We start from the raw sequence: 26,180 nt of genomic DNA, 5'->3' as shown, positions 1-26,180 counted from the left end.
CATCTTGAACTTGTGGATCCTCATCACGTGGATCTTGATCCTGAACTGACGGATTCTACTCTTCGGGAACGCGCCCCCTTTCTGGTAACCTTATGACTGCCTCTTCCCCTAACACGAACCATTTTCCTGACAGTTGATCGCAACCATCCCTTAGCTACTTTTTTTACTAGCAAAAAAAAAAAAAAAAAAAAACACATCAAATGCAATCATAAATGCTAATAACTCGGGTGCATATTATCCTAAATACTTTTCATAAAGGACATACCTGGCGACGAAGAAGAATCCGTTATAGGCCAAAAGGAACAACCTGGACTTACATAGTAAGTCAGTCTACAGAACCCCGAAACACGGGCTCTGATACAAACTATAACAACCTCACCTCTTAGGACTACGAAAAAGGGGATCGTTACTACATGCGTGCATAAATATTCACATTGAGGAAAATAAAGTAAAAATAAAATGGAATAATCATGAGTTTGAACTGCTTTAAGTATATAAGAAAATGTTATGCCATTATTTAAAGATCTTAAATCGTTCGACCCGGGTACCCTTTTAACATGAAATAAATTATATATATATATATATATATATATATATATATATATATATATATATATAAAATTATAATAAAATCATAAATGTAATAAAAACAAAACATGAGAAAATATAAAGGGACAAATGCGGAAGCGAATTCTGGTTCACTTGGCACTGTCACGGATTCCTCTTGTCAGTCGCCCGAGTATCCTTGCCCTTACTTGAAAAAAAATAAAGATAAAAGTTGAGTATAAAATACTCAGTAAGTGATCCCATTATTGGGATCAGGCTATGCATCCACAAGCAAAGAAAAATAGCCCGTGGCTACTACGGCTACATTGGTTTTTAATGATGAAAGGAAAATCAAAAGACGTACTATCTTGCCTTGAAACGCAAGTTTAGAGGCCCGTAGGTGTTGGATCGATATGGCAATCCTAGAGGAGGAGAAAAGGGGGAAGGGGGGGGGGGGGGGGGTGAAGAGAGTTTAATTAAACTTTTTTTTTCTAAGTTAACCCAATTAAACTAATTAATACACTTTTTATAAATAATAAAAAAAATTCAATTTATGCAACAAATAAGATGACAAAAAATGTGATAATTTAATTCTATCAAATTTTAGCAAATAAATAAGAACAAACTAAAACATACAATAAATTACTTAAATTAATTGCAAAAATAAAAATAAAAGAGTTAGAGAATAAGACACCGTAATTTTTATAGTGGTTCGATCAAACTCGACCTACTTCACTCCCCAAGCGTCTCTAGGGAATTTGAATAAAATCTTTCCGACTCTTTCCACAGATTAGAGCCCAACCATTATGCCACCCCTCCTTTTACGGGTTCAAAAGCAAACTCGATCCTTTCCACGGTTTAGGATCAAACCGTTACAAATGTTGGAATTTTTGAAGAACACAATACAACTCTCACTAGAGTGGATTTACAAGTTTAAGCACTCAACAAATTTATCCTCACAATACAATAACACTCTTTTAAGAATAAGATGAAAAAAATTGGGAACTTAGAGAGAGCAATAATGAAACTTTTGAGTTTTGGAGAATTTATGAAATGTAAAATTTGTTGGTTTAAAATTTGGAGAGAAAGATGGTTTATATAGAGATGGAAATTTTTTTAGAAACCACAATTAATTTGGACCATTGGATTTTGGAAAAGAAAAATCAATGGTGGAGATTTTAAACTAAACTAGTAGTTAGATACAAACAAAATATAATATTAAATTCATTTTCTTTTTAAAATTAATCCAAAAAATAAAAAAAACATACCATGTGTCAAAAACTAGCCGTTAGACACAAACATAAAATAATATTAAATTCATTTTCCTTTTAATTCATTTTCTTTTTAAATTCATTCTAAGTCAATCCAAAAATAAAAAAAACATATCATGTGTAAAAAACTAGCCGTAGACAAAAACATAAAATAATATTAAATTTATTTTCCTTCTAAATTTCTTTTTTTTTAAAAAAATTTTAAATCAATCCAAAAATCAAAAGTTTATCATATGTTAATATCTTAATGATCCACCATTCAACCAATATGCTGCCACATGTCTACATGCAAATGGTCTGGTTATGCCATGTCATCCACCACGGTATTTTCTCTATAGACTTGTTTCGGTCATATCGTCTTCGTTTTAGCTCCGATTTGAGTGATTCAAGAGGTGTTGGAATCGTTGTTCCGGTCATATCGTCTTAACTTTCATGCAACAAGTAAAACATAATGACAAAAAACATGCTCAAGAGTCCATTAAGTAACTTTATAAGTCTAGTTTAGGCCGCCTGGCACCAAGGCACCGGTAATAGTACCACTTACCTCAACTTGGTCTCAAAAGTCTGCATAAGAAACTCCTTAATAGCCCTTGGATAAAACTTAAATCAATCCTATGATATTAACCACAAGTTTAGTTTAGCAACTATGGCCTAGGAAGTGAGTCAAAGATTAAATAAATCGGGTCCAAGTCCAAAGGATAACCAACCAACTTATACAAAACTTACCCAACTCCAAAAACTCAAAAAAACCAACTCTTGCCTAAAATAAACCAACTCAAGATTTGCAAGAATAGGCAGTGGCAGTCGTAAGCGTCGACTTGTCGCTGGGCGCGGTGGCAGAAACGAAGCTGAACGGCTGGGTGCGGCGGCAGAAGCGGGTCTGCACGGCAGAACGGCTTGGGCGCGGTGGCTCGAGGTCAACCCGACAGTCTAGACACTGGACGGGCAGTGACGGACGAATGACGAGGCTCTTTCGCGACGACGGGGATGGCGCTGGCGATGCGACGATGGCGGTGCTCAACGACCGACGACGACTAGGGTTTGGAAAAAAAAGGGGAAGAAAAGGGGGGGAGGGTCGCGCGAGCCTTGAGTAGAGAGAGGGAAAGAAAATCTATTTTCTTTTTTCTTTTTTGTTTTTTTTTTTAACCTTTCCCACAAGTATAAATATAAAAGCTTAAACCTTTTCCTTTTCCCTTTAAAAAACAAATTCCCTAATACTTTTTAAAAATATATATACTTATATATATATATTTCTTTTAAAAACTCCAACAAACAAATTTAATTATATCCATAGATAATCAAATCTCCAAATGCAAGCCAAAATAAAAATTCAATTAATTTCAAATAATTAAATTATATTTTAGCTTAGCTAAAAACATAAATCTTATATAATTTATCCGAGTAGTGAACATAAAAAAAATAAAGCTTAATTACAAAATAAATCAGGATGTTACAGATGAGAATTTTCTTGGTAATAATTTTACATTTCTAATGTTTGATGGTAATTCTCATTCCAATAATTAGTACAGTTTTTGGACTGAATCTACTAAATAAAATTAATTACCATTGCTTTAAAAATGAAATTTGGGTGCTCCTTGCAAATTTTGACACGTGGTAAATATTTTTTTAAATAATTATTTTTATTTTTTTGTTTGTACTTAAAGAAGAGGATGTAGATAATTAGAGTTAGGTTACCATCGGTTTAATCATGGAATTTCAACAACGTTCGTAATTTGATAAATAAAAAATAGAAAACACATAAAATATTGTGACATTCTTAGGATGCCACGAAAGATATTTCATAGAAGAAAAAAAGGAGAAAAATAGTTTAAATGGAAAATAAAAACGTAATTGGAGTTTAATCAGACACGTGGATGAGACGCTAACACTTCTTGAATCTATGGCGCGGATTCAAAGATGAAACCCACCCATCGCCATTCCCATTTCCCCCTTCACATTATCAAACTAAGAACACAAAAAGTGGATGCGATTTCTCTGATTCTCTTCGATTTTTTTCTCTTTATTTATTCATCCTTTCATTTCATTCCCCTTTCAACTCATTGAATTTCAAGCAATCCACTGAAATTCTCGCCGGAGTTATGGCTTCCTCCGCCACTAATCTCCTTCTATCTTCAACCTTCATCGGAACTAATACCTTAATCTCTCCTCCCACCCCCAAAACCACCAGATCGACCACGCATTTGCCTTCCTTTTCCAAGAGAAAATTTGCTCTTACCCGAAGCGTTCTTAGTGAGAAACCCAATTTCGAACCCAACAAATCCATTCCATCGCAAGCTACTTTGGCTGCTCTTGTCTTCTCTTCGATTGCGCCACAAGCTCTGGCAGTGGATGACGTTAGCCCTCCGCCGCCTCCGCCGGTAATTGAAGCTCAGGCGGTTAGTCCCAGTACTTCTACTTCCTCGCCCTTCTCCCAGAACCTTCTTCTTACTGCTCCCAAACCCCAATCTCAATCGGTTTCGGACCTTCCCGAAGGTAGTCAATGGCGATACAGTGAATTCTTGAATGCGGTGAAGAAAGGGAAGGTGGAACGAGTTAGGTTTAGTAAAGATGGCTCTGCGCTTCAGCTTACTGCCATTGATGGCCGTCGTGCTACTGTGATAGTTCCAAATGACCCTGATCTCATCGACATTCTTGCTATGAATGGTGTTGATATTTCGGTGTCTGAAGGCGATACTGGTAATGGGTTATTCAATTTTATTGGTAATTTGTTGTTCCCCTTTTTGGCTTTTGCTGGATTGTTCTTCCTCTTCCGCCGTGCCCAGGGCGGCCCTGGCGGTCCTGGTGGACTGGGTGGACCGATGGATTTTGGAAGATCGAAATCCAAGTTCCAAGAAGTGCCTGAAACTGGTGTGACCTTCGCTGATGTTGCTGGAGCTGACCAAGCCAAGCTTGAATTGCAAGAAGTGGTTGATTTCTTGAAAAACCCTGATAAATACACAGCTCTTGGAGCTAAAATCCCAAAAGGGTGTCTCCTTGTCGGACCGCCCGGTACTGGAAAAACTCTTCTGGCTCGTGCCGTGGCCGGTGAAGCTGGTGTGCCATTCTTCTCCTGTGCTGCCTCAGAGTTTGTAGAATTGTTTGTTGGTGTGGGTGCTTCAAGAGTGCGGGACTTGTTTGACAAAGCCAAGTCCAAAGCTCCTTGCATTGTGTTCATTGATGAGATTGATGCTGTTGGGAGACAGAGAGGGGCAGGTCTTGGAGGTGGAAATGATGAGAGAGAGCAAACAATCAATCAGCTATTGACTGAGATGGATGGGTTTTCTGGTAATTCTGGTGTGATTGTGTTGGCTGCTACTAACAGACCAGATGTTCTTGATTCAGCATTGTTAAGGCCCGGAAGGTTTGATAGACAAGTTACCGTCGACCGTCCCGATGTTGCCGGGAGAGTCAAGATTCTTCAGGTTTGTACATTTGAGACTCTTGTTGTCTTAAGTTCCAAGAAATTGTAATGGCTTCTTGGTTTGAGCTGTTGTTATACTTGATTTTAAGGCTTTTTCAACCTTAGAAACAGATTCAAAGGAAGCACATTTAGGATTTTGATGTGTTAATGTAATGTGTTTAGAACATCTGTTGTATTCTTTTTCTGTTTATGTTTTAAGTTCTCTACATTCTTGCAGGTGCACTCAAGAGGGAAGGCTCTTGCTAAAGATGTCGACTTCGAAAAGATAGCTAGGAGAACCCCTGGTTTTACAGGAGCTGATTTGCAAAACTTGATGAATGAAGCAGCCATTCTTGCAGCCCGGCGCGATCTTAAGGAAATTAGCAAAGATGAGATTTCAGATGCTCTTGAGAGGATAATCGCAGGGCCAGAAAAGAAGAATGCTGTTGTCTCGGATGAGAAGAAGAAATTAGTTGCTTACCATGGTATATTAGAATATGTTAAGCTTAACCATTATTCTGTGAACTTCAATTTCTTTCATTATTTGATTTTGCAATTGTATTAACAGTTCATTTTCTTTTCCAAATGCAGAGGCTGGGCATGCTCTTGTTGGTGCTTTGATGCCAGAATACGATCCCGTGGCAAAGATATCAATCATTCCCCGTGGCCAAGCTGGTGGACTTACCTTTTTTGCTCCAAGCGAAGAGAGACTCGAATCTGGATTGTATAGCAGAAGCTACCTGGAGAATCAAATGGCTGTTGCCCTTGGAGGAAGGTATACATCATTCAAATTTCATCCTTTAGATGACCCTAATATTTGATTGTCTGGCCCGATTACTTGACAGTCTTTTATGTATGATAACTTTTACAAGTATCGCTTTGATCATTCCTTACTCCAACCGGACTTTTTGAAGTAGCAAATAGTGTTCTTAGCCAATCGAAAGTTTTTTTTTTTTTTTTTTCTTTTTCTTTTTCTTTTTTCAAAATTGTTGTAGTGTTAAGAGTTATATAGAGCTTATATGATGCTTAATTTGCGTTAAATTGGCTAATGTAGGGTGGCCGAGGAGGTGATATTTGGAGAAGACAACGTGACAACGGGCGCATCGAACGACTTCATGCAAGTCTCTCGGGTGGCAAGACAAATGGTTGAGAGGTTTGGATTCAGTAAAAAGATCGGACAAATTGCAATTGGTGGACCGGGCGGAAATCCCTTCTTAGGTCAACAGGTATGCTCTAATAATGTCATACAATTCAGGTTTCATAGTTTGACAGACAGACTTCTAACGAATGTGTTTTAACTTTCAGATGTCATCCCAGAAAGATTACTCTATGGCAACTGCAGATGTTGTGGATGCAGAGGTTAGGGAGTTGGTAGAGAAAGCATATTCAAGGGCTAAGCAAATTATCACAACCCACATCGACATTCTTCATAAGCTAGCGCAACTTCTTATCGAGAAGGAAACTGTGGACGGGGAAGAGTTCATGAGCCTTTTCATCGATGGAAAAGCTGAGTTATATGTTGCATAGAAACATGTCGACACGGAATTGTATTATAAATGTTAAATACACAGATGAAACAACTAATCATTTCCTTGATTTCACAAAATTACATACTACTTGATTGATAACTTACAGATCCCATGGTATGCCGTTTTGCCTGACATCGACCCCAATTGATTTGTTACAACTTAGAAGAAGAAGAAGATGGGGGAAAAAAAATACACCAAAGAATTTGAAAAGAAGTGAATTGTTAATACCCTCTGCCACCTCTATGCCTTTTCTTCTCTAATGTTGATGCCTCATTCAACATATCAGCTGCATCCTTGTGCATTCCAAGCTTAACAAGGGCAACAGCTTGCAAGTAAAATGCAATGGGCCATTCAGGATGAACCAATTGTGCTTGCATAGCATCTCTAAGTGCAGCATCGGGTTTTTCACACAGCAGATAACAAATACTTCTTCTTGCATATACTGTTGGAGAAAGTATATTGCCCACATCAATGAACTGCACATTATACCATAAATAAATAGGTCAATCTCGAGCAGAGTAGCTCAATATAATCATCCGGATGTTCTGTTTTCTTAGGTTTTGGGAAAATGTTCATAATACATCATCAAGAAATATAGCTTACCGTAGTATAGCCATCAATTGCACCTATAAAATCTTTATCTCGAAATGCCATGTCGCCTCGCTTGCGGGCCTCCAACATATCTCTAATCTGTTGCGTCCATTCTTGGAAGGAAAGCTGTATGAATCCAGATGGAGATGAAACTTTTAGCATTTAATAACGATCAACTATCTAAAAGAAGAGAAAGTTATACGATGGTTTACTTCACAGGATCCGTCATCATCTTTATAGTGTGAAACGAGCAAAAGCTGATGAATGGCTGTAAGGTCCACTCGAAAACAAGCATCCCCCATTGCAGAGAGAGGTTCTTGTGGCGGCAACGGTATTTCCTCATGTTTTGCGATACCCATCATTTCATATGATGGAATCTATAAGAATTGAACATGTTAGAAGTTAGAATGCTGACTATTGACTGAATTAAAAGAATGTCCTGAGGATTCATGCGGATTCTTTACCAAGCAACTCCAAGGGAGCTAAACGGATTGGGAAACCAGCATAAGTTTTGGATGAGCGTAAGGCAGTTTTCCTTAGTTGTGATAATTGGAATATTTTGACGTTTTCAGGAAGAACAAGCCAAAATATATGGAAGCAAGAAAAATCTCCAAAATAAACATGAATCAGGGTTTGGAGCATTTTAAGTTGGGGATTAGACATTTAACTTTGAAGAATTTAGATCGACACCCAGATATGTAAAACAATCGACGCTCATATCAGAGGAGCAGCTTGGATTATATTCCTTCAATAACTAATTGTGACTATTTTTGTATGATTAAACCATAAATCATTAATCTCATAAAAGCAAATACAAAGATAAACATCATAATATTTAATCAAGCACCACAAGAGGTCCACAAGATAGAAAAGGAACCACTTACATCAGATTTATTTTGCAGTGGGACGAGTGCTGCAACAAGTTCTCTAATACTCGGTCGATCCTGAGGTTCATATTGCAAGCACTGTGAAGCGAGCTCAAATACTAATGTCGCCTCTTCAGTTGAAAATTTCCCCTCTAAATGTGAATCCATCAGCAGCGTAATGTTTTTACCTCCTATCATATCAAGTGCCTGCATGCAAGTCGAGAAAAATAATTGAAAAAAATATAAACGAATTCTTCCCCTAAACAATAAGTAAATTCGGTCCTATAAGTTGATAATTGAGATATTAAGAACAAAAAGCATATTTTTGGAAACTATTATTTTAGTTTTTAAAACTTTGATTAAGATTTTAAAAACATTACGAAAATACATATTAAACAAATGAATCAATAACGAACAAACTTACTTTTAGAAGAACAAAAACATAGGTATCTCTTTCCCAAAAAAAAAAAGTTATCAAAACCAATAATATATCCCCACTTCAAAGAAAAAAGGGTAGTTTATGACATGAGGTGATGGAAGAGTTGAGTAGAAAAAGAAACGTTTATGCCTCTGAAAGAATTTTACATCAGCGTCGAGTAAAGTCAAACCAAATAAGTCAACAAAGCCTTTTGGCATAATAATATAATAAACTAACGAGGAACTTTCACATGCATTTTAAGAATGGCAGAAAATCAAATTCCAGAATGCCTGCTCTATAATTAAAGAAAAATAAGAAATTTGAAGCTTTCCTAAATGATATTCCACTTATTGAGTTCACTTGACATTCCTATATAATGTAACCTAAGAAAATTAGTTGCTAGTGACACTCATAAAATATTTATAAAGTACTTACTTGATTTGGAGGGACATGCTTTCCACTAAGAAGGTCTAAAAGGATTGTCCCAAAGCTATAAATAACGCTTTCAGGAATTACAGTTCCTGAAAAAAAGTAAACAATTATGACAGTGATACAATCCAAAACAAATGGGAATAAATACGGTTATGTTCTTGCTATAATGTCTAAGGGACATTCATAAGGATCTTACTGCTCATTCTTTTTTCCTTCATACACTAAGATTCAGTATGAAGGTTTCTAGATGCAGGAGAAGATGATAATCACGTGTTCTAACAAGTCTTAATATGAATTTGATCATATATAGAGATAGTCCATGCTATCACAATCTAGAGTTAAATCATCGTCAAGGGAGATTGAATGAATAATCATATATTTGAAAATTATAAAGTTCTAATATGCAATTTTGTAGGTTTCCTATAAAGTTTCGTACGGATATCATAAAGATATGCTCCTTATGTAAATGAAAGAAGAAATTAAATTTTATAATAAAAAGTAGATGATATTCAGGTACCATCTCTTAAATACTCTGGAGGTGTATAAGCCAAATTAGTACTGTAACTTTTCCCGTCCATGCTGTTTTTCATCAATCCAAAACATGATAGCCGAGGATCACCATTCTGCAAAACCTCTATGAATCACCACAATAATACAATATGATACAAAGGATCCATTCACTAGGAATTTTTATAATGAGACTGCTGCAATGTGGCTGTTTCATAATAATCATTGGACATATTTTCAATAATTTGCAATCTCATACTTCTCACTATATCCAACGGTGAAAAATTATCTGCCACATTGTAACAACCTCTTCTATAATTTAGAAAAAATGGGCATTTGTAAAAGAAGATCACATGTTTTCTCTCAATTCTTATCATACATATCAAGGAAATTATTCTCGTTTTTTTTTTGCCAAAAAAGGGTGAAAGGGGTAGGTGTACCTCGTCAAATAGAACCCTATCTGCATTCAAGTCGTGGTATAATGGACGTTCTGCCTGACTACAATATTCTAATGCTTCAGCAATGTATAGAGCAACTCTTAAACGCATTGCCCACTCAATGGTTTGTTTCTCCCCTGTCAAGGAAATTGTAAAACTGACTTTAAGTTTTACTTGAAAACAAAATAATGCACTGCATATAAAATTTGCAAGGATCAATATGCAGAATCTCACTAGATGAAGTTTTCAAGAAAAAGAAACGAAAATAGAAAGCAATCAACAGATTGAAACTATAGTGAATCATCGACAGCTTCCCTTCCATGGCAGTTCTAGGCCGTCCATAGGCAGATTAAACATCTAAATCATAAAAAAGAAGCAGACAACGACGTAGAAGAGGAAGAAGAACTCGATTGCTTTTGATATGATAAATTCCAGACATCTTCAATCACGAACGAATTGAAACGACTTACAGTGGAACAAATGCTTTGCAAGAGTGCAATTAGGCATATACTCCGCAACAAGCAGCCTTTCATCGCCCTCGCAGCAGTAGCCGATTAAATTAGCGAGTCTTTTGTTTCTCAATTTCCCCACACCAGAGGCTTCCTCCTGAATAAGAATTCAATAATAACAACAAATTCGAATGACAATTTCAAAACCTAGGATACACAATGATGAAAATCAGAATCCGAGAAATCGACAAAACAAAATGAACAGATATACGTACAGCGAACTGTTTGCGATTCGGCCACGCAGCTTTGGTAAATTTTTTAACCGCAACACAGCATTGATTGTTCTCTTTCTGAAGACGCCCTTTATAAACGACATTAGGAGATTTGTCACTACTTTCCGATACAATGTAATCAGAGCAGAAGTTGTTAGTCGCCAGCTTGAGGTCAGCGAAGGTAAACTCCACAAACGACGGCACGCATTCATCCGCCGGCGAGGCATCTACTCCATTCTGATGGTGGTGAATCTTCGGGTCTTGAGGATTATTATCTTCCCCAGTAACATCGGCTGAAGGTTTTTTCAGTTTAAGTAACGAGGATTGGCAACAGCCCATAATAATAACTAGAACTTGATTGATCAACTCTATGTTCCTGGAATTGGAAGCGGAAAATTGGATTCAGAAATCAAAACCAGAAGCAGAAGCCGGCAGAGGAGAGAATCTCTTGAGATAGGCTTTCTGAAATGGAATTTCCACGGAACACAGGTTGTGGGTTTGTGAGAATGATAGATAATCAAAGTTAATTTGCAGCTTCCATGTCTTCTTCACATTGCCGTCGTCGTTGTCTTCTTTGTGTTCGATCGAGTCTTCCAGCGGATTACAGAGACTTGGTATTCTGGTTTCTTCTACAAATGAGCTGTCGTAAGAGATAATTATGCAAACATTTGTTATAACATCCCTTTGATTTCTCGCGCCACAACGTGTAATTCATATTCTGTTTGTTCATAATTCCTTCAACAAACATTGCCATTAAAACAACTACTTCTTGCCTTTTAATTAAACTAATTTCTCTCTCTCCATCTCTCCCTTTCCTTTCCTTTCCTTTCTTCTTCTTCATCATTAACTTAATATCTTTGCAACACCTTGGAATATCTATTTCCATTCCATCTAATACTTAGGCTCCTTCGTAACAATTTACACATTTTTCTTAATACCATAATTAGTCTCTCTTATATTATCAACCTCTGAATTAGAAATTTGATTTTTCCATTCCACGTGTTATCAAAACTAAAAAAAGTTTAGACTCTTTTTACTGACTATTTTATCTTTGTAATAATTGTGTTTGTTTTCTCACAATTTCTTACCCATAGTACTCATATTTTCTAAAGAAACATTTGAACTCTTAACCAATTTTAAAAAATGATAGTAACCATTTTGTTTGACAACTACTAGTTTCTATGTTTTATTATCTACAATTTAGCCATGCGCTACTTTCTATTAAATGAAATTTGAATTAAGAAATATCTTCTTTAATTATCTAGTATTATCACTATTGATTTACTCTTTTTCAGTTGTTTTTTATTGTAAGAAAAAAGAATTTTTTTTTTTTTTTACTAGTCCAACATGGGTGAGTGATTCAAACTTCCAACCTTTTAGTTGATATAACACATCTTATAATAATTGGGTTAAAAAAAATTTAATCCCTCATTAAGATTTTTAATACATATTTCCACATTAGGTATATTGATCATTAATTTATATTTTTATAAAAAAATATTAAAAATGTGAAATGAATTTATAAGGTGGTCTCCATGATTTAGAGAAAGTTACACTCCTTTGATTTAAAAGTAAGAATATGAACTATTTATGAGATTTTTTACTAAAATTCTAACTTTCTGAGGCTAAATTCATGATTTTTGGTTGAAAATTTATATGTTAACACTGATTATGTTATGGTAGTCAATTGAAGAACCCCAACTGTTAGTGACAACTCAATAGGAAAAAATGTCTAAAATATGTTAAGAATTTAATATTAGTTTTTTCCCTCTTTTGGACAGATAATAGTATTCATTTTCCATGTGCATAATGGAATTCAATATTAAAATGGTATTTTTAATTTTAATCCCCCAAGTGAATTAAAATCGTATTATTTTTTAGTACAATTAAAATCATATTCTAAACGATAATGTTGCACTTAAAAAATGAGATAATGTATGTTTGACATTCTTCTTTTTATTTTTTTTTTTTAAAATTGTAATAGCATTTTCAAGACTCATAATCAAGTGTAGCAATATTTTAAAAGAATTGCAAATATAACAAAGTCTAGTATATTATATCTACTAATAATTTTGGCCTAAATTCTGATGGCTATACTTGCAACAACCTATTTCTTTTTTTTTTTTTTTTTCTCTCTAAAATATTCTCGTGCTACATATTTAAATTTTATTAGTTATCAATCTATATTTTGTTTAGTTTGACATCCACTCAAAATAGTTTCTATTTAGTTTTTAAATTTCAAGATTTTACACTTCTAGTCCTAAATTTCAAAATGTTATAATTTTATCATTGAGATTTGAGTTTTGTTTCAGTTTGGTCCATAAATTATAAGATTTATACTTTTAACATCTATTTTTTTTTTTTTTAATAAATACTCACTCTCACTCCTAGTCTTTATTTTTTTGTTTTTATTTATTTATTTTTTTTAGAATAAGTGATATTATTATACAATAGTAAGGGGTAACTTATAACCCGGGATCAAGGAATCAAAGCAAAAAAGTACAAGCAAAGACAAGACTCGGCCGAAACAAAGCCAAAACAAATGCAAAATAACACCATCCATCTGGGAGAAAATAGAGAAAAGGAAACAAAACCTCACCACCTGGGGCCAACAGCTAAACAAAGAAGAACGACAAGTACAAAAAGAGGAAAAACATCCGTAAACGCACTAGATAAGATCGAGAAGATCAACCCCCTAGGAAGCAACACGAAAACAAACCCTAGAGATCATAAGGTGAAACATAGCATACATCGTCCTTAATCTACCCCCATGAAGCCGGCAATTATGCTCCTGCCAAATGTAGTAGATGGAAGCACACTAGAAGACACGGAACAGATTACTACGCACCTCCTTACCTGACCCCACTTGGCATAACCAACTCAACTTGATAACCTAACCCACCACTCGTTGAGTCGAACCCAACTGACATAACACACCTGACTACATCTCTCTCCCAAACCCACACTAAAAAAATAGATGATCCTGCGACTCCACACCCCCCCTGACAACACACCCCAACTCCTCAACCAATCCCACGTGCCTAACTTGTCCTTCACAGCTAACCACGCATAGAGTGAGTGACGCGGACTACCACCCTCAAACCATAAAAGACCTGCCTAAGACACTCTAGGACGACGAGGGCGCAAACTCTCCCACGTACTAACGATAGAAAACTGACCACTAACACCCGACACCCAAACCCAATAATCCTCCCCCCTCACCCTAGGCTTCACTGCCTGAATAAGACCCCAGATCTCAAGCAACTCCCATGACACTATAGGCCACCTTCAACCTCCCTCACCATCCATAAACTCTGACATTGCCTCCATACTACTCTCTACATCATAGACCATCGTAGACCCATATGAATCCATAATTGCACCCCCTGGCAGCCAAGGATCCCACCAAACAAAACATGACCTTCCATTGCCCACCATCAAATGAATCAGATGCTTGAATCTATCCCTACAACGCAAGGTAGCACTCAAGCACCAAGACCTCCCAACCTCACACTGAACAACCCACAAAGACCGCCCATGCAAAATATATGCCTCCACCCACGCCACCCATAATGAGCCCGATTTAATTAAAAGAAGCCAAAGCAGCTTCATAATAGCAGCTTGATTCCATGAAGCCACATGTTTCACACCCAACCCCCCCAATTTTTGGCAAGCACACCTCATCCCACGCCACCCATACACCACCCCGACTCTTCGCACTGCCCTTCCATAAATAATTACGCAACAGGCGATCAACCTCATGAGTTACGCACGTAGGCAACACGAAGATGCAACACTAAAACACCTGAAAGAACTGTCACAACCTCCTAGCAAAAGAGAGGGATCGAGCCGCCCAACTTTTAATACGAGCTGTAATCCTCTGTATCAAAGGCACACAATCCATAACCCTCAACCGACTAGCCAATAAAGGTAACCCCAGATACTTAACAGGCAGTGAACTAAAAGAGAATCCCATAAAAGCAGCAAGCTCCTCCGCCTCACCAGACTCCACACCCGCAACAAACATGGAACTCTTTCCAACATTTGCAACTAACCCAGATAGCTCTACAAACTCTGCCAGAACCTGCCTCACAAACTCTAAAGAACCCCTCACAGCTGCACAGAAAACCATTAAATCATTTGCAAAAGCCAAATGAGTCAATCCTACACGCTCACACTGTTCATGGAACCTAAACCACACAGAAGGCTTATTCAACAACCTGGATAGGACCTCCATCACCATCACAAACAAAAATGGAGATAACGGATCCCCCTACCTTAACCCTTTCCTACTAGGGAAAACCCCCTCAAGAAAACCATTAATCATCACAGAGAATGTAGGCAAAGTAACACAAGCCCTCACCCAACTAACAAACTGAATGAGCGTACCTATAGCAAGCAACACACCAACCAGAAAATCCCAATTGACCGAATTATAGGCCTTCTGAAGGTCAATCTTCAACACACAACGCGACTTCCCTCTGCTTACCTTATAGCCCCCCACAAGCTTTTGACACAATAAAATGTTATAAAAAATCGACCTACTAGGAACAAACGCAGACTAGTTACCATTAATGAAAGAAGGCATCCATAACCGCAATCTCTTAGCTAGGACCCTCGAGATAAACTTATACACAATATTGCAAAAAGAAATAGGACGAAAGTCCTCCATATGATCAACTCCCCGCCTCTTTGGGATAAGAGTAATAGTAGTAGAGTTAACTCTACCAGGCAGATAACATGACTAAAAAAAGTTCATAAGAGCATCACAGAAATCATCCCCTACCACACTCCAAGTAGCTTTATAAAAATCCACCGAAAACCCATAAGACCCATGAGCCTTCCAAGACTTCATCAAGAATAAAGCCTTCTAAATCTCATCCCAAATCACTTGGCGACTAAGCACCTCCACCAACTCCGCGGACCAGCTGAACTACACACTATCCCAATCTAGGCAGTAAGATCCCTATACCCTATACGCTGAGGCCCCAAACTACCATGAAAGAAATCCACTGCCACTCTCGAAACCCTGCCATGCACCGTTTGGCGAATCCCCCCAACATCAAAACCTAAGAATAAACCACTGCAACTGCAGTGAGAGCGAACACAACGATGAAAGAACGCCGCCAGCCACCTCACCTTAGCCTTCTGCTGGAGCGACGTCTCCTCTAATCTAGCCACTGACCAGAACACCTCAGTGGTCCGAGCCGCCTCCGTACATACCGACTCGAGAAAGCATCCCTCTCCAACTTGGCCTGAGCAACCTCCATAACCTGCCTAACAACTCATACCTCATCAGATAACACAGAGATACGCCTACCAAACGAGGCACATAAAACCCGCTTCATTGCCTTCAAATTTCGGACAAAGCTAACCATAGGGGACACATCCCCAGAACTTCTCCATACTGACATGATAGTATCAATAAAACCATCTGCCTCCACCCAATGAGTAGAATAGCGAAACGTAGGAGGCGGCTTACTGCTCGTCTCTCCTGTAGAATCCAGAAGAGGGCTATGATCAGAAATCCCCCACTGCCCAACCTTAACCTTCGAATACGAAAAAGGCACCTTCCAGGCCTCATTAGTAAAGCAGCGATCCAATCGACGCAAGATACCATTCCCCTGAACTTTACTAGTCCAAGTAAACCAGTTACCTATCACACCCATCTTAATCAGATCCATCTCCAACAACGCCTCATCAAACTCCTCCATCTCCCTCAAGCTAGGGCAACCACCAAGATCCTCCGAACTATTACGAATAGCATTAAAATCACCCATAACAACTCCAGGAAGTTGTTACGAGGCACACACATAAATCAACTGGGTCCACAAGTTTTGCCTATCATTCACGTGATTAGATGCATACACAGCACCAATATGTACCCTATCACTAGATACAATTGAAGGATCTATTAACGAAGAGTTCCATGAGCGTGTTCAGATTGCTCCGATCTCACAGTGACCGAAATATAAACATATACATTCATATGAACAGTTATGCAAACAAACACCAATTATCGGCATGTTATGAACAAAAAAATAACAAGAGAGAGAGTTCCATACCAGTTGAAGACAATCTTCAATCTTCGGAACTCAATGTAGCGGAACCCTCCAAGCGATCTACTAACGCCCAACAGCAGCGTCAACAACAGCAGCACGAACAACCGCAAACTCACGACTGTAATGAGGATGACACCACCAGTAAAGAGCCCCCGGTATTTTTAGAGTGAAAACCCAAAGGGTGGTCTTTGGTGAATTTGGTAGAGAAAAGAGGAAAACTAGACCGTGTAGGCGATAAGCATGTGGGAGGGAAGAAGACGCTATCGCATAGTAAAATGCTTATCGTTTAGGAGAAGCTACACGATCATGTAGATTTTACTGAACGATCGTTTAGGAAAAGGTATACGATCGTTTAACAAAATCGACACACTATACGATCGTTTAGAGAAGCTATGCGATCGTGTAAGAACAAGTGTGCGATCGTTTAGGAGTGAGGCAACTATTGGCTTTCGAATATCTTAAGCGATCGTTTTATCTTTTCACCAGTGCGCGCTTGCAAATTCTTTTGGGTGATCGACCAAAATGAAAACTATTTTCATTTTAACTCATCGGTTACAATAACCGACGTTGCCCTACTAACCATGCCTGAACGTGAATTTTGGATTAATTATCATATAATTAACCAACTAATTAATTGATAAATATAATCATATTATATTTTTATCCTATAGTTTGATATCACATATCTACTATAGTATTTTCTCCTTTACTTGATATAAATCATATTTATATATAATTTCCTCCAAAATAATGTATCTCATATATTTAGCCAATTATATCATATATAATTAACCAGTCCAATTATATCATATATAATCGAACTTCCTCTTGTCAATTTGAACATTTCAAACTGACCCAAAAACTTATTCTTGACTTTATCCAAGCTACTAAGGGGACTTTATGGTCTTATGGCTCGAAGCTTCTGTAAACACATAGAGCGGAAGTATCATCTGATCCGAGGCAGGGGCAAGTAGATAGATAGCTCCCTTAAGGTTTATTCCAAGGCTTGAATGATGTGGCGCCACACACCTTCTCTTGGCCTGAGAGGTGTTCACACATAGTTGGACTATGTTGTATTGTTCATTAGAGAAATCAGTAGTACTTAAGAAGTGAGATGTAACTACAGGGGCAAAAAGGTAAATTGGTTCAGTTGTACTTACGAGCATCTATGAAGGATCATCGTACTCATAGTTGATTATATCCGATGGACACAGAAATATATCTGTGGTAAGAAAAGTTTAGCTGTTGGTCTTTAGTGGAATGCTTGGTAGTTAACGAATGGTGGATCTCGTGGCTAAAGAGTTTAGCAAATATTCACGTATCGTTGGAGCTTCGAACCACAGGGCCATAAGGTCCTCTTAATAGCTTGGATAAAGTTGAGAATCAATTTTTGGGTCAGTTTGAAATGTTCAAATTGACAAGAGGAAGTTCGATTCTATATGATATAATTGACTAAATGTATGAGATACATTATTTTGAAGGAAATTAGATATAAAAATGAGTTATATAGAGTAGAGGAGAAATTACTATAGTAGATATATGATATCAAACTATAGGTTAAGAATATCATATGATTATATTCATTATTTATTTAATTAGTCGGTTATGTGATAATTGACCGAGAATTTCTCTTAAATCGTGCGTAAGTGGGAAGATCATTTTTGGTTATTGTAACTGGAGAATAAAATGAAAATGATTTTCATTTTTGTAAAGAGTTTGAAAATTTTCTCACGGTATGAAAAACTTTACGATCGCTTAGTTGAGAGCCTATACGATAGCGACCATCGCCTAAACGATTGCACACCCGTGCACTAAACGATTGCATGCGTTTTTCTAAACTACCACTCACCTTCTCTAAATGATCGCTTAATGCGTTGAGTTTTTATAAACGATCGCTTACTAATTACGATACGATCGATTAGTAAAACCTACACGATCGTGTACCTTTCTCTAAGCGACAAGCACCCGACTATACGATAGTCACCTACTATCTCCCACTTGCTTGTCGTTTTACACGATCGTCCTTTCCTCCTCCCTCTACCAATTTCATCAAAGTCCACTCTTTGGATTCTCACTCCGAGAATACCAAGGGCTTCAAGTGGTGGTGTCGTCCCCGGTTGCTACTTGTTCGTGCGCTGCCATTCATGTAGATGATCGATCGTGCTGTTAGGCGACTAATTGCTGGTTGATAAGAAGTGTAGAGGAATTGCTTCCACTGGATTGAGTTCGAGTGAAGATAGTCTTCAACTGGTACGTTTTATTCAATCTGTTTTATTTTATTTGTCAAAGCATGCCTATAATTAGTGTTAAAATACATACCTATTTGTTAGAATATGTATGTGGTAATTTGGTCACAATAAAATAGAAAAGATCCGAACCCGCTTATGGATACTCTTGTTTAAGAGTTTCTTCAAGAATATGTAAAAATATAAAAAGAATTCTCTTGAAAAAAATTCAGAGAGAGTTTCTTTTTCTGTGTTCAATCTTATGTATCTTGTGTCTTTTCAAAAACATAGGCCAAAGAGAAGAGTAAGGGAGGGGGAGTTACAATAACTCCCTCATGCGACATAAATAATTCTCCTAATATGGGGAGTTATTTTAATATTTTATTATAATTAATATTAATAATATAACATTTATATAGTATGGTTAACTAACTATTTAATAGACTGAAAGACTTACGAATACGATAGCGATAGCGGAAGTTAACTGGATCAAGAACACTTTAATCACATTAGTTTCATGAAATAAGCATGCAAAATCATAAAAAAAAAAAAAAAAACCTAGTTAGGGTTTTAGGGCATAACCTTTGTAGATTCCTTAAATAGTTCAAATCATTTGCCAAATACTTCAAGTATCTTTAATCTAGACAACCACAAGAGCTTCTGATCTACTATACTCTTGGCCTTAGATTGGATGGTGGAACCGAAATTGAGAGAAAATTTTAAGCGGGTTTGAGTTTGGAGATGAAAAATTGTGAGAAAATAAAAATGTTCTTCACAATTTTATTATTTATTTATTTAATTTTTTTTTTTGCATGAAGTTTTTAATCAAAATTAAAAACTTCTATTTATAATTTTTTGAACATGCAATTCAAACAAACCACAAATGACACTTAAAAAACTACTAATATATTTGATTAGGTGGAATGAAAGTGGGAAAAATGGGAAAATTCCACTCCTATTTTTCTGATATTTTCTTTTATTTAAAAGTAAATTAATTTAATCTCATTAAAGTAATTTTAAATATTTGACACTTGATCAAATCTTTAGCATCATACACAAGCCTATAGTCCCTCGTTCTCCGACTTAAGGATATTTTTAACGGCGGTCCAATAGTCATATCTAGGATTGGATTGAAATCTATTGACTATTCCAACCGCATAGCATATGTCTAGGCGTGTACACAATATATCACACATTAAACTTCCAACTACTAATGCATATGGAATTCGTTTCATAACCTCAATTTTTGGAGGTGTCTTAAGACATTGTTTCTTTGACAAATGAATTCCATGTTTGACAAATGAATTCCATGTCTAAAAGGTAATAAACATCTTTTGGAATTTTACATCTTATATCTAAATAAAATTTTGTCTATAGAAGATGCTTGAGATAAGGCTAGTGTCTTGAACTATTTCGATTCCAAGAACATATTGAGCATTTCCCAAATCTTTCATTTGAAATTGTGATGCTAGCCATTCCTTAATGTCAACTAAAAAACCTATCTCATTCTCAATGAGTAGGATATCATCAAAACATACAATACAAGAAAAACTATAGTTTTATTGACAATTTTCTTGTAGACACAAGGTTCGTCAACGTTTTGCTCAAAGCCATAAGATTTGATCGCAGTGTCATACCTAATATTCCAGGATCGAGATGCTTGTTTCAATCCACAAATAGATCGGCTAAGCTTGCAAACTTTTTGCTCTTGACCCTGTTCAATAAACCCCTTTGGTTGAGACATATAAATACTCTTTTCAAGATAGCCATTTAGAAAAATTGTCTTGACATCCATTTGTCATATTTCATAATCATAAAAGGCAGCAATGGACAAGAGTATTTTAATAGATTTAATCATGACAACCGGAGATAAAGTTTCTTCATAATTAACCCCATTTCTTTGGAAAAACCCTTTTGCCACGAGTCTTGCTTTGTAGGTTTGTACCCTACCAGTTTGGTTTCATTTTTTTCTTGTAAATCCATTTGCAACCTATAGGTTTTACCCCATCTAGTTGATCTATAAGTTCTCAGATTGTATTGAAGTATATAGACTCCATTTCGAGGTCCATGACTTTTATCCATTGGTCTTGATCCACATCTTCCATTGTCTATTTAAAAGTCAATGGATCCTCTAAGCCATCATTAGGTATGACGACCTGAGTTTTCGTTAAACCTATGTAACGGTCAGGCTATTGAACAACCCTCCCACTATGTTGTGACACCCTCAACTCTTGCGATGACTATGTTGGACCAATTGTGCTAGTATCATCAATAACTCTTGTTGATGGACCAACCTTATCAACAACTCTTGTTGATTTATCTGTAGTTTCTTTAGACATTTCGTTTAATATTAGTTTACTGCGAGGTTGATGATTTCTTATATGGTCTTCCTCTAAGAATGTAGTATTTATCGATACAAATACTTTATCATCTTGAGGATCATAAAATAGACCACCCTTTATTTCTTTGGGGCATCCTACAAATAGGCATACTTTTGAATGTCATTCCAATTTCTTTTGATTTTGCACCAAAACATGTGCCAGTCATCCCCAAATTTTGAAGTGACATAAATTACCTTTACGTCCTCTCCATAACTCGTATAGTATTTCTAAAACACTTTTTGAGGGAACCAAGTTCAAAATATATACAGCAAAATGTACTTCAAATCCCCAAAATGAATTAAGCAATTGAGCATAACTGACTATTGAACGAACCATGTCTAACAAGGTTCTATTTCTCCTTTCCACTACCCCATTTTGTTGAGGTGTACTAGGTGCTGTGAGTTGAGACTGAATTTCATGTTCTATCAAATAGTCCTGGAATTTTAAGTCTATATACTCACAATCTCAATCAGATCGAAGAGTTTTAATATTTTTACCTAATAGGTTCTCAACCTTTGCTTTATATTTTTTGAACTTTTCAAGAGTTTCAGATTTATGACTCATTAGGTAAATATAACCATATCCAGAATAATCATCAATAAAACTAATGAAATATTCAGATCCAACTCGTGCTTTAATGTTCATTATACCACAGAGGTCTGAATGTATAAGCTTTAAAGATTCTTTGGCTCTAGGTCCTTTCCCGTAAAATATCTTTTTTTCATTTTACCCTTAAGTCATGACTCACATGGAGGTAAAGTGTTGTCTTTTAACTGATTTAGGAGTTAACTTTTTACCAGTCTCTCAATCCTATTGAGATTTATATATCCAAGTCTTAAGTGCTAAAGATAAGCATTATAAGAAATTTTTCGTTTCTTATTTTTCGTTTATGTTGTTTTAAACATCACTATATTTTTTGCCCCAGTTGGTTTTAACAAATATAAGTTATTTTCAAATTTAGCATAACATATTTGAACACCTCTTGAACTAGTGAACACTTTATTGACATCAAAAGTAACTTTATATATATGTTCTAATAGACAAGAGATTGATATTAAGTTCTTTTTCATACTAGGTACATAATATACATTTTCTAGCAAAATGTAGGCATCTCCAATTTGTCTTTGTTTAGATTCATCTTTTAATTGAAACATGTGATATACACAAGAAAAATACTAGAACACATTGATACACACTGATAGATTTTTATTAGTGTCTATCAGTGAAAAATATTTGAATAATATTTGAACCAATGGAAAGTATAACACACTAACTATCAACGAAGTCTTCTATCATTGATAGATTCTATAGTGTCTATTTTCTATAGGTTTCTTATAGACCATGATATAGTTACCAAGTAAGAAATTTTAAAGAAATTCCATTTGTACGAATTTTGAATGATAGCCTCTAGTCCATAATTATATTTACCTTTTTCTCATTATTTATTCAATATATAGTCTAATAGTAGTTCCACGTTTAAATTTTAGAAGCTAATTCAATAAGAAAAATTATTGAACTGGTTGAAGTATAATGAATTAACTATCAGTGATAGACATTGATATATGTCCAATAGACCATGATAATGATCTATCTATGTCTATCATTGACAGACATTGATAGTAATTTATTCATGTTGTACCTAATAGAATTTCTTTCAACATATATACTCATAAAGAAAACTTTAGAAAACTGATAAAATCACAGCATAACAATAACAATGAAATAAAAAAATGATAATATTGCACCATATCTTTGAAAATTTCAGATAATAAATTTTTAAAAATTGTTCATCATCTCCCGAAGAAACCAAATTCACAAGAAACCAGAATTCACAAAATGTACTTCATCATCACTTGTATTGTAGTCTTTTGTAATAACCAATATTCACAAAGATATAGTTCTAAATCAAGGCTGAGCTGGTTGAGGTTGAGATTGAGATTGAGATTTTAGTTGAGGAATGTTAGACAAATATTAAATTCTATCACTACGTATAAAGACTACATTGTACCCATTTTATGTTCACGTTTTAAATGGATTCAAATTTTCAGATCCAATTAAGTGGCAAACCGTGGAGCAAAAGTTTAAATCTAGAGAAATCAGTATATAGACCAAAAATGAATTGACCAGTGATAAAGGAAGCCAAATCAAGCCAAACCAGATTCAAAAGATGAGTAGATATCAAACTTTTATCACTACAATAGATTCTGATAAATACCTATTTGTGTCTATTAGCTGATAGAAAGTGATAGATTGCTATTACTGTTAACCAGTAAATAGACACAGATAGACAACTATTAATGTGTATTGATGCTCAAGTTTTCATGTATGAAAAAAGTGTGAAAAAAATTAGTTTAGTTGTCTAAGAAGCATGTGTTAAGAAAACCACAATAAAAAAACATGTATTAAATTGTTTAACAAAAGTTAATTCTGTAAGAAGTATCTATCAACAACGATAGAGTCAACAAAAACATGTTTACAAAGCAAAAGTACTTAATTGTCAAAAAGTACACAGAAACTTCACAAAGCATTTGTTCTAGAGCTAGGATTGTGATTGAGATTGAGATTTTAGTTGAGAAATCTTCAAGTCGAAGCTTGGAGCAATTTTCATAATCAATTGTTCTGTTGTTTTTCTTTATGGAGAGTTTTTCTTCTTCTTAGGTTTTTTCTTTGGGGAGACCTTTTTCTTTTCATTCTTATTCTTATTGTCTATTGCCTTTTTTTTTTATTGGTTTTCGTTGTCTTTTTGGTCTCTCGTTCTAAACATGAACATGTTTATCTTCTGCCATCTTTGGTCTAAACTTTTTATATTTGCCATTCTTTTTAGCAATATGCTTCCCCTTTTGTTATCTTTTTTCCCCCTTTTCTTTGAATGTCTTCATTCTATTCCTCATCGGTACCTTCTTCAATTTTCCCTTTTCTGCTCAACTTGCTTATTCTCAATTTTCTCTTCCTCCACTTGTTGTTCCTTATGTTTCTCTTTTTCATGGATTTGCTGCAAGAAAATTTTTTTAAAGTTAAAAAGGACACTATCATGATATTACTGATAAACAGTGATAGTTGTCTATCACTGTCTATCAATGATAGTTCTGTGCATATATACATTTACCTTTTTCTCACTTCTATGTTTTGTTTTTCTTTCTCTATTTTGATTCTCTTGTTCCTCAAGTTCTTCTTCTTCAATTAAAATTTCTTCTTCGACTTCTTATTCGTGAACTTCAGTTTCTTGTCCTTCAACTTCAACATCCTACAAGCATATGATAGAAAGTAAGAAAATTCTGAACTCAAGAACCTTAAGAAAATTCTAAAATAAATATTGATAGAAGTGTCTATCACTAATAGATTCCTTACAATGATAGACTTCTATTAGTATCTATCACTAGAAGATGCTGATAGAAGTCTATCGGTATCAATCAGTGATAGGTACTGATAGACTTCTATCAGTGTCTAATTATTTACATTTTCCTTCTCAACACGATCAATTTCCTCTGTCTTTTCATCTTCAATCTCATACAACAAAATAAATGTTCCTATTTTTTTTTTTTTTTTTGTCTAAGATAGACAATGATAGACACTGGTAAAAGTGTTCATAAACATTAAAGGAAATAAGTAGACTAATGAAATAATTAAACCTTTTCATTTTCTTTTGTTTCCATTTGATCATCCTCCAATACTTGTATTTTGGGAGTTTTTAAATCAAGAGTTGGCATAGGTTTCAACTCGTCTTGTGCATCAAGTTCTTGATTATGGATGTCAAATTCCTAGAACAACTATCAAATAAAAAATATAGTTAATGAAATGATAAGATCTCTATAACAAAAAACAAAAATCACACATAAGATAATGAGTAGGAGAAACTATAGACAGTGATAGACATATCATTGTCTATCAGTGCAAAAACTTGTATACAAACTTTTTCTTCATTTTGTTTCTTATTTCCAATTTAAATCTACAAGAAAAAACAATTTTATACTTAGTAAATGTATAGTTACCATTCAAATATAAAATACCACTTACCAAAGACTTACACCAGATATATGTTTTACCGCATACTCCACCATTTCATCAATGTTATCATTTTCTTCTAAAACCTGTAGGCTATAAGAAGGAGCTTTATTTTTCTCCACACTTTGTTCATGCTCTTTTTATTCTTGTTATGGAAGATTTTCAAATGGAAGTTTATCCTTTAAGTTGTCAATAATTGTTTTCAACAAACTTATAATTTCATTTTAGCCTTACTTCAAATCTTTTTGTTCTTGTTCTTCTCCCTTTTGGTCTTTTTTGAGCTCTTGGATTTCTTCCATTATTCCTTTTGTAGATACGTTTTTCCTTCCTTCTTCTTGAATCAGTTCTTCGATTCCTTTATTATGTTGTTATTCTCTTGCTTTCTTTTTCTTTTTCATTCTCCTCCAATTCTTTGTTCTCCAAGTCTATGAAATATTTCATGAAGGTTGATTGAGATTCTTCTTCTATTGGTTGTATTGAAAACATACAAAACTATAAGTAAACACATTAAAAATTTGAAAACAATACTAGCACCATGTGCTTGTGATAGATAAAAATAGTAGTGTATGGTTGTCTATCACTGATAGTGATATCTTTCTATCGTTTTCTATCACTGATAGACAACGATAGACTACTATATCTATCTATCAGAAAAGTGATAAACAAGTGATAGACGATAGATGCCTATCACTTGTTTATCAATTTGTCCATCAATGTTTCTTGTGCAAATAAAAAAAATGAAAATAAGAAATTACTGACATCATCTATTTTGGAGAGGTTCTCTTGCAAAAT

At 35.4% G+C, this 26,180-nt stretch overlaps 3 protein-coding genes across 3 annotated transcripts; 1 reads left to right on the top strand and 2 right to left on the bottom strand.

The window, feature by feature from the left end:
- The first annotated feature begins 3,677 nt into the window (after positions 1–3,677).
- On the top strand, positions 3,678–6,845 carry VAR1 (FtsH extracellular protease family). The gene is made up of 5 exons (XM_039041783.2): positions 3,678–5,239; positions 5,456–5,702; positions 5,809–5,992; positions 6,272–6,443; positions 6,523–6,845. The coding sequence occupies exons 1-5, from the start codon at positions 3,917–3,919 to the stop codon at positions 6,742–6,744; spliced, it is 2,148 nt and encodes a 715-aa protein (XP_038897711.1). The 5' UTR covers positions 3,678–3,916; the 3' UTR covers positions 6,745–6,845.
- LOC120085659 (serine/threonine-protein kinase BSK1-like) lies at positions 6,790–11,595 on the bottom strand. Its single transcript, XM_039041784.2, has 9 exons — positions 10,722–11,595; positions 10,468–10,603; positions 10,001–10,134; positions 9,571–9,676; positions 9,057–9,142; positions 8,222–8,410; positions 7,550–7,714; positions 7,350–7,463; positions 6,790–7,222 (listed from the first exon to the last, which is right to left on the bottom strand). Exons 1-9 carry the CDS (start codon positions 11,055–11,057, stop codon positions 6,968–6,970), a joined length of 1,521 nt encoding a protein of 506 aa, XP_038897712.1. The 5' UTR covers positions 11,058–11,595; the 3' UTR covers positions 6,790–6,967.
- Positions 11,596–14,535: 2,940 nt separating this feature from the next.
- Positions 14,536–16,498, bottom strand: LOC150034127 (uncharacterized). Its single transcript, XM_090317241.1, has 4 exons — positions 16,039–16,498; positions 15,716–15,991; positions 14,996–15,107; positions 14,536–14,908 (listed from the first exon to the last, which is right to left on the bottom strand). The coding sequence occupies exons 1-4, from the start codon at positions 16,496–16,498 to the stop codon at positions 14,536–14,538; spliced, it is 1,221 nt and encodes a 406-aa protein (XP_090173367.1).
- Between the last annotated feature and the right edge of the window lie 9,682 nt (positions 16,499–26,180).

The sequence above is a fragment of the Benincasa hispida genome, chromosome 9, assembly GCF_027475165.1.
Source record: "Benincasa hispida cultivar pf3 chromosome 9, pf3_genome.v1.1, whole genome shotgun sequence".
NCBI lineage: Eukaryota > Viridiplantae > Streptophyta > Magnoliopsida > Cucurbitales > Cucurbitaceae > Benincasa > Benincasa hispida.
This window is presented reverse-complemented; position numbering and strand designations above follow the sequence as displayed.